The sequence below is a fragment of the Pteropus medius genome, unplaced genomic scaffold (assembly GCF_902729225.1).
Source record: "Pteropus medius unplaced genomic scaffold, Ma_sr-lr_union100, whole genome shotgun sequence".
Taxonomy (NCBI): domain Eukaryota; kingdom Metazoa; phylum Chordata; class Mammalia; order Chiroptera; family Pteropodidae; genus Pteropus; species Pteropus medius.
The window spans coordinates 14,193,880-14,205,897 of NW_024340692.1; the positions used below are offsets into that span (position 1 = coordinate 14,193,880).

Consider the following 12,018-nt stretch of genomic DNA (forward strand, 5'->3'; position numbering starts at 1 on the left):
TTTTTTTCTCGTTGTGTGGATGGGACAGATAACTTACACGCCTCTTCTGTGCCAGATCAAAAACTGGAAATCTCAAGTGCTTTGCTCTGGGTTGTAGTTACTATGGAGTGATTTTTTTGGGAGGGTACTTTTTTTACTTTTCACTGTGTGTGTGTGTGTGATGACTGTGTGTGTGTGTGTGTGTATAAAATGACAAAGAAAATAAGTGTTCTTAGAGAAAAAATTTTGAGGTGAGTTTACGTTGACTTGGAGGAAAATATTTTCTGGCTAGTAAATGAAATTTAAAACACTAGAAAAGATTGAGAAGTTTAGTGTGGCTTGGTCCATGGCAGTATCTCTGCTGTTGTTTAAGTTAAAGTCATCAAATAAGACTACTCTTCTTTGTGACACCTGGTTCGTCTCAGAAGACTGGCTCTGGCTCTCTCAGTCTCTTTTCCCTCCCCTACCAAGTATTCTGTACCAAGAGCCTATCTAAATCTCTGCAGGAGACTCACTCAGGCACCAGCTCTCAAACCTCTAGCACTCAAAAACAAGAAGCAACATTTGTTGAGCTAAATTATCTCTTTATTAGGAAAGCACCAACACCACATTCTTGGAAATTACTGGAATTTTATTTGCCTCAGGCTTATGACTTGCAACCAAAGACATTGTGCAAAGAAAGCAAAGATTAAGTACACTTTAGGGAGGAGACGATACACATTGGTAACATAAGAGATCAGGTTGACAAAAAAAGCCATCCAATGCACTATATAGATTGCAATATTCAATAGCGTTTTCAACAAAACTTTTTTAATCAAGAGCAAAAAAATTAAGCAATGTTTACAGTAGACATATCTTATACAATTCAAAAAGCATTTGTTTTCAGATCATAGAGCATAAAATGGAAAAACGTCTATGCAGGTGAAGTCTAACTACTGTACATTAATCACCTATTAAAGTTGCTTATATGAACCACAGTGTAAAAAAAAACAATACCGAACAAATAAAAACCTTGAAAATTGCCTGATGAAAAATAAAATAACCAGTGGCTTTTAATGGCTTCTCCTGGTTATCAGTGCTACAAAAGACAAAAAAAAAAAAAAAAAGTCTTTTCATCTGAACAGGTGATAAAACCAGGCACAATCAAACTTACCAAATTAGATCCACCCATAGAAATATACTTTCCACCCACATATTTTCCATCAAAAGCTTTGTTTTGTTTTCATCTTTGAATCTTTGAGGCCCATTTGGTCACGATATGTTACAAATATTTGTGTGTGTGTGTGTGTGTGTGTGTGTTTTTTTACACCATGATATCATACGTTTGTCTGGCACTATCCTAAAGCTAGTTTTTATGATGACGATATAGAAACAACCCAGTGCCCATATGACAAATGAACTCACTGGGTAGAAATGAGGGAGGGGAGGAAGGAATTCAGTTCTACCAAGGAAAAAAAGGTCCATATCAATCACTCATCATCAGTCCCACTTGCTTCTGACTGTTCCTAAAAGTAAAAAGATAAAATGGAATAAAGTTACATACAAGAAAAGGAAGACATAAACCATCAAGAGGCAATGTAGAAAAAAAAGTGACATTTAGAAAGAGATAACCCTCCAAACCTCTTTATTCTGTGAGAAGATGGAAAGATACTCAAGAGGCATCAACAGCCTCTAAGCTGAAAAAAGGTGTTCCGAATTAAAAAGCCCAAAGCAATGTCCACCCTTTATGCCAGTGTTTCACTCTTTCACACTTTGGCATGAAAGGTTTAGGGCGAATAATTTTTATTTTCAGCACTGTTTTAGACAATTCATGGGAGAAAAAAGTACCATGAATCTGATGTCTACTTCCTGGTAAGTCTACTGAAGAAAACACAGTATTTTAAATTATGTGAAAATGCTCGTGTCAAGGGTTAAGGCTGGGCAGGGGGGATAAACACTCTGAAACTTTATCAGACCCAAATGGCAATGTGTTGAGGGAAAATCAAACAAGAATGCATACTAAAGCCGAAAATTAACTTTCCAGAAATAAAGAAGTAAGGGGCTGGCTGGTGGGGAACCTTAGGTCTTCTGAAAAGTGAATGAAATGGAAGGCACTACAAAAGGGAAGGTATTAGAAGTTTCTGTCAGCACTGCTGCCTTGTTGCCCAAAGTCAGAGACAGCACACTAGACAGAGTTATTAGGCTGTGTGGATCTGAATTCAGCTTCTGCTATCTACTTATAGGTCCTGGAGCAAAATATATATAACTTGAGCACTGATTTCTATATGTTGAGAGTGATAGCTATCTCATGATGCTAATAGAGGCATTAAATATAGTATCATATAGGAAGGTACTTATTTCAGGGCCTGGCTCCATAAATGGTCCCTGAACTTTTCAAATATTAAAAATAATACCTCTAGGTATTTAAAAGTTCATCTGGGTTTTTTGGTATAGTATCTTTTTTTTTTTTTGAATTAATATGATCACTGCTTTAATCTTTTTTTTTTTTTTTTTTTGTATAGTATCTTAAAAATCAACTCAAAACCAAAACTCTGACATCCTAACACCTATTCTTCCATTGAACCATTTCATCTATATACTGCTATATACTAGGCACAATCCTGGGTGTTATAGATATAAAAAATTAACGGGCCACGGAGAAAACTATATAAGGAAGCGATGTGAAGATAAGAAAGGGGAAAGGAAACTTGATTTAGCGTTTTTCATTTTTGAAAGCTATTAAAAAAGCAATAAACAAAGACCCAAATTCTTTGTTATAAATCATGCAGCTCAGTTCACATCCTTCAAAAATGAAATCTCACCAAATCTTTACATTTTCATTTCTAGGTAATAAAGAGGTTAGAAGGCACATGAAAATATGAGAGGAAAACAAGCGGAGAGGGCTGTCCAGCTTCAGTCAGAGCCAGCCCCACTTACATTTTCATCCTGTTCTTCGTCACTGTCGAAATCGCTCACAACAGGTTTGGCTTTTCCTCGATTTGGCCTTTTCTTGCCTTTTCCTTTGTCCCGACCTTTCTCATCTTTTTTATTGAGCTTGATTTTCACCTTAACGGATTTTGCTACAACAAAAACAAAGACAGCAATGAAGAATCACAGGAAAACCTTTTTACAGGTAGTAAAAAGACTGTCAATCTGCAGATGACAAATCAAATGTTCAGAAGTACCCAGAACATTCTTGGTTGATGCCTGTTTTCTGTCATCCTGTCTAGTTCACACCCCCTTATAATACTTGTCTCGGTTTGGACAATAAGTTACATAGTCACCCTGAACAGGCACCAAGAGGGAACGAGGTCCCATGGAGGGCAGCTGGGCTGGGTCCTTTTCCTGTTTCCCAATGGCTGAACAGGGTAGGATCTTCCTGTCCTATTTAGAAAGATCTTTGACATTAAAAAGCATAAATAAATGTAAAGGGTTGAAAAGGCCAATAATTTTATTGTGTAGATAACTCTAGCTGACAAACAAAAAGAAAATTCAAAGAGTTGCATAATGCTTTTAAGAGCATAGAAAGGTTCAAAATGGAAAGCGAGAAAACAACATATTCAAACAAATGAATTTGAAAGCATCCTTCCCTCAACTCTAGTCTTTCTGCCTACTGTTCTCCTTCTGGTGATTATTTCCAGGAAAAAAGTATACAATTGTACCTGCAAATATATCCATCCCTGTGTATGTGTGTATGATTCTCTCTATATATACAGATTCCATAAAATTTTCTGCATATGATTCTATATAGAGAGAATATGAAGAATCCAAGTATACACACACAGACACGCATGCTTTACAGAGTTATCCCAAAGGGATCTTTATCTATGCCCATATTCCACATCTTGTTCTTTCACTCACATATGTAGGGACATTTCTATGCATCAACTACTACACAACACCTGCCTAATTCTTTTTAATGCCTGAAAATTGTCCATTTTATGGGTACACTCTAATTTTTTAACGAGTTCCTTAGTGATGGGCACTGAAGTTCTCAGCTTTTTTGCCACTAAGAGCAAAGCTACCATAAAGCTATTTGTCAACATATCTTGGTCAAATTTGGGGGCAGGGTATGGTGGACATACCCATACGGTCAAAATCAAAGTGTTCTGCTAAGGTAGCCTTCAGAGAGACAGCACTCATTTCTACTTTCACAGGGCTATCCTGAAGACAGAAATAAAAACATTGGGAAGATTTCAAAGTGCTGTAAAATAGATATAGGGGCTTATCCCAAGGTATAAAGAAAATCTGTTCCACAGCATTGTTCTGGGAAAAGTGTCCATAGAACATCATTTTTAGGATTTGATGATGGAGCCACTGAGGATGTCATTCAAACCAGTTTTGCTAGAATATCATGTTTGGTGGGTCTTAAGGCACCTAGAAATAGATATCATCATGGATAGAATCATAGCTCTTGAAGGAATCTTAGAGATGAGAATTTTTCAGACTTGTTTTTTGGAGTGAAGATATCCACAAAACATTTACAAAAGTGAAATCTTCCATGAAAGTGTATGTAGGCTAAACAAAAAATATGAGAGCAGAGCTGTTCTGAAGTATTGTGGCAGCACATGCCCTTCTCCCAAATGAGGCAAAGGCTGGCAATCCTAGTACACAAAATAGTATTCCTAGTCAAGACTTCTATCATATCCAAATGTCTGCTGCTTAATGAGCTATATAAGGTGGAGGTCTGGGGCTTTGGGTGGAGTAATTTCAAACAAGAGAAGATTGGTGATGAAAAAGTCTACCTTTTAATGGAAATGCACGAAGATATAGAGGACACTAAAAAATTTCTAAATAATTTGCAAAGAACAAGTGAAATATCTTTATCTACACAGGTGTAGCTCTTCCTGACATGTGAGTAAAGGAAATCCATGCAAGGTGTGAAAGGGCAGAAGACTGGCAGTAAAGGTAAGAAAATGCATCCTCAAGAACATGATCTAAATGAACCTTGGAGTGTGGGACACTCTAAGCTATCAGGCTTTGTGGGTCAGTGGATACGTCCCTCTCAAAAGAAAACAAAAAACAAAAAACAAACCTACCTAACAGGCTGCCATGAATGGCTAGACCATCAGGTGAGCCCTATAAACAGCATCCCTAAGGCTTTATTATAGTATCATATGGACCCATGAAAAGCTCTAATTACCAAAGGTGGTAGCAGAGTAACAGCCCCCCAAAGATGTCCATGTCTAATCCCCAGAACCTGTGAATATGTTACAATCCATGGCAAAAGGAATTAAGATTGCTACTCAGCTGACCTTGAGCTAGGGAGATTATCCTAGATTAACCAAGTAAGCCCCAGTCCAAGATGGTGGCGTAGGAAGATCCTAAACTCACCTCCTCCCATAGCTACAGCTATATATAAAACGGTTCCGTCTAAAAACCCCCAAAACTAGCCGAGTGACATCTACACATTGGGCAAACGAGGAAAAAACCCATATCGAGGCAGGTATGAGAAGCAATCTCACCACAAACCTCACCCTTAGTGTGACTACCTACAACTAAGAAGGAACTCAAAACCAGAACTTCTCCCTGAGGAGTGATGGGTTTGAACCCCACATCAGGCACCTCAACTTTTAAGATGTGCCCCTAAAACATCTAGCTATGAAAACCAATGGGGATTATGTCCACAAGACCCACAGGGCAACAGTGAATTGAGAAACGACTCTGACCTCAGGGTCCAGTGCAGAGGCAGCTGATTGAGAGGTGCCCAGACTTTATGTGAAAGAGGCTTATTCTGCTTATTATAAAGCACCGGCCAGAGGGACAGACCACTAATTTAACACAAAATCAAAGGGCTGACTGTAATCCTATCCAAAGACCTCTGAGGGTTGGCATTATCTTTGTACTCTCCCTTTGTCACATTTAGAGTGCAAGTATCTCCCAGAAGACAGCTTATCTACGAAAGATAACACAGCCAAAAACAGCATATCTGCTACCCTGGTTTTTGTGACTGTTGCCCCATGGGACACCTCTAGAAAGATAACACAGCCAAAACAGCATATCTGCTACCCTGGTTTTGTGACTGTTGCCCCCATGGGACACCTCTAGAAGATAACACAGCCAAAAGCAGCATATCTGCTACCCTGGTTTGTGACTGTTGCCCCATGGGACACCTCTGAAAGATAACACAGCCAAAACAACGTATCTGCTACCCTGGTTTTGTAACTGTTGCCCCATGGGACACCTCTAGAAGATAACACAGCCAGAAACAACATATCTGCTACCTGGTTTTGTGACTGTTGCTTATGGGACACCTCTAGAAAGATAACACAGCCAAAAACAACATATCTGCTACCCTGGTTTTTGTGACTGTTGCCCCATGGGACACCTCTAGATTGCTTGGCTCTGGTGGTCAGTGGGGCTTATGGTTGCAGTCTTCACAGGACTCTCTATATTTACATAACTTAAAAGCTGCTGCATGAGGATCTGGCCTCCAACTGGCCTGAATATAGGGGCTGACTGAGATTCTCCTCTTTGGCACAGTGACAGGTCTTATCACACCCTGAACTACTGGGAGCCACTAAAAACAAAATAGGCTGCTCAGACAATTATAAAGGTTTAAGAGACAAACAAAAATTAGAGCAGTGTTGAATGATAAGGTTCATCCCTTACACAAGACCACTCCTTCAAGACTGGGAGAGGTGGCTGTTTTTTTTCTAGAGAATAACATAGAAACCAGCATAGTCACAGGACAACAAAGATACAAAGGAATATTTCCCAAACGAAAGAACAAGGTAAACCTCAGAAAACGTTCTTAATGAAATGGAGATAAGTGATTTACCTGCAAGACTTAAAAATAATTGTTGTAAAGATGCTTACTGAACTTGGAACAAGAATGGATGAACACAGTGAGAATTTCAACAAAAAGATACAATGTACAAGAAAGTACCAAACAGAAATCATAGAGCTGAAGAATATAATAATGGAACTGAAAAATACACTAGAAGTGTTCAACAGCACACTACAAGAAGCAGAAGAATCGATGATCTTGAAGACAGAGCAGTAGAACTCACCCAATTAGAGCAGCAAAAAGAAAAAAAGGATGAAAAAAAGTGAAGATATGGTAAGGGACTCATGAGACAATATCAAGCAGACCAAATCTGCATTATAGGGGTACCAGAAAGAGAAGAGGTACCAGAAAGAGAAGAGAGGAAATTTACTTGAAGCAATAATGGCTGAAAAATTCCCTAACCTGGGAAGGGAAACATACATCCAGATCCAGGAAGCCTAGAGAGTGCCAACCAAGAAGAACCCCAACAGACCCACATCAAGGCATATTATAATGAACATGTCAAACACTAAAGACAAGGAGAGAATCTTAAAAGCAGCAAGAGAAAAACAAATTGATACAAAGAAACTCCCATAAGATTAAAGGCATATTTTTTTTCAGCAGAAACTTTGCAGGCTAGAAGGGAGTTGCATAGTATTTTCAAAGTGCTGAGAAATAAAAAAAAAAAACAAAAGACTTCCAGCCAATAATATCCTACCTACAAAGTTATCATTCAGAATTGGAGAGATAAAGAGCGTTCCAGATAAGCGAGAGCTAAAGGAGTTCACTATCTCTAAACCAGACTTATAAGAAATGTTAAAGGAACTACTTTAAGAATATTTACGCACACATCATAGGAGCACCTAAATATATAAAGCAAATATTAACATACCCAAAGAGAAATAGACAGCAATACAATAATAGTATCGAATTTTAATATTCCTGTTTCATCAATGGCTACATTATCCAGACAGAAAATTAGTAAGAAAACATTGGCATTAAATGACATTTTATACCAGATGGACTTAAAAGATATATACAGAATAATTCCATCCAAAAGTTATAAAATACACATTCTTCTCAAGTACACGTGAAACATTCTCCAGGATAGATCATTGGTGAGGTCACAGAATAAGCCTTAATACATTTAAGGAGATTAAATATAAAGCATCTTTTCTGACCATGATGGTATAAAACCAAAAATCAATTACAATAAGAAAACTGGAAACTTCATACACATGTGGAGATTAAATGTACTACGATACAACCAAAGGGTCAACGAAAAAAGGGACAATAAAAAAATCAAAGGGAAATAAAAAAATACCTTTATAGAAATGAAAATGGAAGTACAACATATCAAAACTTATGAGATACAGAAAAGCGGTTCTAAAAAGAAAGCTCATAGCAGCAAATGCCTATAATCAAGTAACTAGAAAGATCTCAAATAATCTAATTTATACCTCAAGGAACTAAAAAAAAAAAAACCAACAAAGTCCAAAGTTAAAAGAAGGAAGAAAATAACAAATATCAAAATGAAAATAAGTGAAACAGAGAATAAAAAATAGAAAAAGTCCAATGAAACAAAAAGCTGGTTCTTTGAAAAGGTAAACAAAACAGACAAACCTTTAGTTAGACTCTCCAAGGAAAAAAGGAGAGGACTCAAAATCAGAAATGAAAGAAGAGACATAACCACTGATACCATAGAAATACAAAGGATTATGAGATTACTATGAACAATTAACTATATGACAGAAAATTTGACAACCTAGAAGAAATGGACAAATTCCTAGAAATATACAACTACTGTATATTACCGACGTACGATATACTGTATCATGACTAAATAGAAAATCTGAACAGACTGATTAATAAGGAGATTGAATTGGTAAATGAAAACCTCTCAAGAAACAAATCCAGGACCAGATGGCTTCACTGGTGAATTCCGCCAAACATTTAAAAAAAATTATCTGTCATTCTTAAACTCTTCCAAAAAAAAGAAGAGGAGTGAACACTTCCAAACTCATTTTAGAAGGCCAGCATTATGCTAATACCAAAACCAGACAAGGACACCACAAATGAAGAAAATTACAGGCTAATATCCCCGATGAACATAGATGTAAAAATCCTCAATAAAATATTAGCAAACTGAATTGAACAATATATTAAAATGATCATACGTCATGATCAAGTAGAATTTATTTAGGGATGCAAGGATGGTTCAATATTCGCAAATCAATGTGATACACTGCATTAAAATGAAGGATAAAAAATATCTCAATAGATGAAGAAAAAGCATTTCACACAATTCAGCAACCAATTATGGAAAAAAACTCAACGAAATGAGTATAGAGAGAACATAGCTCAACATAATATATGACAAGCCCACAGCTAACATCATACTCAATGGTGAAAGCAAAAAGCATTCTAAGATCAGAAACAAGATAAGGATGTCCACATTCACCACTTTTATTCAACATAGTACTGGAAGCCCTTGCCAGAGCAACTAGGCAATAAAAAGAAAAAGGCATCCAAATCAGAAAGGAAGAAATCAAACTTATCACTGTTTGCAGATGACATGATATTATAGAGAACCCTAGAGACATCCCCCCAAAAACTGTTAGAATAAACAAATACCGAAAAGTTACAGGATATAAAATCAACATGTAAAAATCTGTTACATTTCTATACACTAATAAGCAGAGATTTTAAAAAATCCCACTTATTTTTAAATATTTTCATATTTCATATTTTTAATGGTTTAATGTTTTTTAATATTTTCATTTTTTATTTATATGTACAGTTTCAACTGTATCAAGAGTAAAATACCTAAGAATAAGTTTAACCAATGGGGAAAGACTTGTACCCTAAAAATAAGACATTGATGAAAAACATTGAAGAAGATAAATAAATGGAAGTGAAAGAATTAACACTGTTAAAATATCCATACTATCCAAAGCACTCTAGAGTCAATGCAATCTCTATCAAAATTCCGATGGCATTTTTCACAGAAATAGAATGAACAATCCTAAAACTTGTATGGAGCCACAAAAGAGCCTGAATAGCTAAAGCAATCTTGAGAAAGAAGAACAAAGTTAGAGGCACTACAGCTCCTGATTTCAAACTATAATACAAAGCTATAGCAATCAGAACAGTATGGTGATCAAAACATATATCAATGGAACAGACTAGAGAGCCCAGAAATAAATCCATGCATATATGGTCAAATAATTTATGACAAAGGAGCCAAGAATATATAATGGAGAAAGAACAGTTCTTTAATAAATAGTGTTAGGAAAACTGGACAGTCACATGCATAAGAATGAAACTAGACTGCTATCTTACACTATACACAAAAGTTAACTCAAAATGGATCAAAAACTTGAACATAAGACCTGAAACCAAAAAACTTCTAGAAGAAAACACAGGCAGTAAGCTCCTTGACATCAATCTTGGAGATGATTGTTTGGATTTGACACCAAAAGCAAAGACTGTGAATGCAAAAATAAACAAGTGGGACTAACTATATCAAACTAAAAAACTTCTTCAAGGCAAAGGAAACCATCAACAAAATGAAAAGTTAAGAATCTATTGAATGAAAGAAAATATCTGTAAGTCATATATGTGATAAATAATCGCCAGAATATATAAAGAACTCATACAATTAAATAACAACAACAACAAAACCCATCGATCCAATATAAAACGGGCAAAGGATCTAAATAGACATTTTTTTTCCACAGAAGACATACAGATGGCTAACAGGTACACGAAAGGTGCTGAACATCACTAATTATCAGGGAAAGGTAAATCAAAACCTCAATGAGATATCACCTCACACCTCAGAATGGCCATCATCAATAAATCAATAAAGAACAAGTGTTGGCAAGGATGGGAGAGTGGGAATCACTGTATACTGTTAGTGGGAATGTACATCAGTGCTGCCGCTATGGAAAACAGTATGGAGAGTCCTCCCAAAATTAAAAACTACTATATGATCCAGCAATTCTACTTTTGGGTATTTAGCTGAAGAAAACGAAAACAGTAACTCAAAGATATATGCACCCTCATGTTCACTGCAGTATTATTTACAATAGCCAAGATACGGGAACAACCTATCAAGAGATGAATGGATAAAGAAAATAAACTGACAGATAAAATGAGAAGGCAGCTATTTGAAAACAAATTAGAAATATGGTTCTAAAATAAGGAACTATCTAGCTGAGACAGATTATATAGACTTATTCGTCAAATGCTAGGGACGATATTAAAATTAGGTAATAATCATAAGAAACTGAAAATGGTTAAATTAATGAATAAAAGGCAGAATCACTCAAAGGAATAATACTGAGAACAGATGTGGGTATGGAGAAACACTTATGTACACTGCTGGCAAGGATATAAACTTTATTCTCTGTGGTAATACGTATGCATCAGATGTTTTAAAATGTTTGCAATGATTTATGGGTAAGAAAGTTCAGGACAGCATTATTTGGAATGAGATTAATACACTTAGGTACATTCATTAATGAATGGTAATATACATAGTTGTAGAAAAACTTGATTGCTATGGGAAAATATTCATAATAAACAAAAATCATGAGATACAAAATACTTATGTATAAAAAAACTAGAAGGCAACTTCTCAAAATATTAAATGTATATAAGGTAATAAAATTATACAAATTTTCCTTTTGTAAAAAATATTTTCTAGGTTTTCTGTACTAAGTATGTAATTAGGAACAAACCTAATACATTTTTTAAAAACCATATCTATTCTGTTTTGCATGGCAGACCACGAACTAGTGAGATTTTTTACTTTGAGAAGAGGTATGGGGTAAAAATATAATTAGGTGAGAGGATGTTTTAGATTTTTGAAGGTAGATTTAACCTTTGAAATATTAAGATTATTAGTCAGGGTTGTGACTACGTTAAGACAAGGGAGGTACCTGCCTTGGGTGCAAAATTTAAGAGGCCACCAAAACTCAGTAATCAAGATAAATAATATTCTAATGCAATATTTTAAAAAACTCAAAATCAATGCCAAAAAAAATGTATAATGAACAAAATATCAACATTTTTAACGAAGCTGATCCATGATGGATAAAATGGACCACAGTTTCAACTCTGGGGGACTATTATTTTCTAAAGCAGTGTTTTTAGAAGTGTGGTCCTGGGCCCAGCAGCAGCAGTATCCCCTGGGAACTTGTTAGAAATACTGACTCTGAGACCCCTCCACAGGCTACTCAATCTGAAACTCAGGGATGGAGCCCAGTTAAAAATGCTCTATCAAT

At 36.0% G+C, this 12,018-nt stretch overlaps 1 protein-coding gene across 3 annotated transcripts in view; it reads right to left on the bottom strand.

Annotated features, from left to right (window-relative positions):
• Window positions 1-546: 546 nt before the first annotated feature.
• SMARCA2 (SWI/SNF related BAF chromatin remodeling complex subunit ATPase 2) overlaps window positions 547-12,018 on the bottom strand; it is a 122,029-nt gene continuing 110,557 nt past the window's right edge. For all 3 annotated transcript variants that reach the window (XM_039887353.1, XM_039887436.1, XM_039887524.1), the window contains 2 exons: window positions 2,896-3,038; window positions 547-1,484 (listed from right to left, as the gene is read on the bottom strand). In XM_039887353.1, coding sequence (XP_039743287.1) covers window positions 1,449-1,484; window positions 2,896-3,038 — 179 coding nt within the window. In that variant the 3' untranslated portion in view covers window positions 547-1,448. The remainder of the gene's footprint in view (window positions 1,485-2,895; window positions 3,039-12,018) is intronic.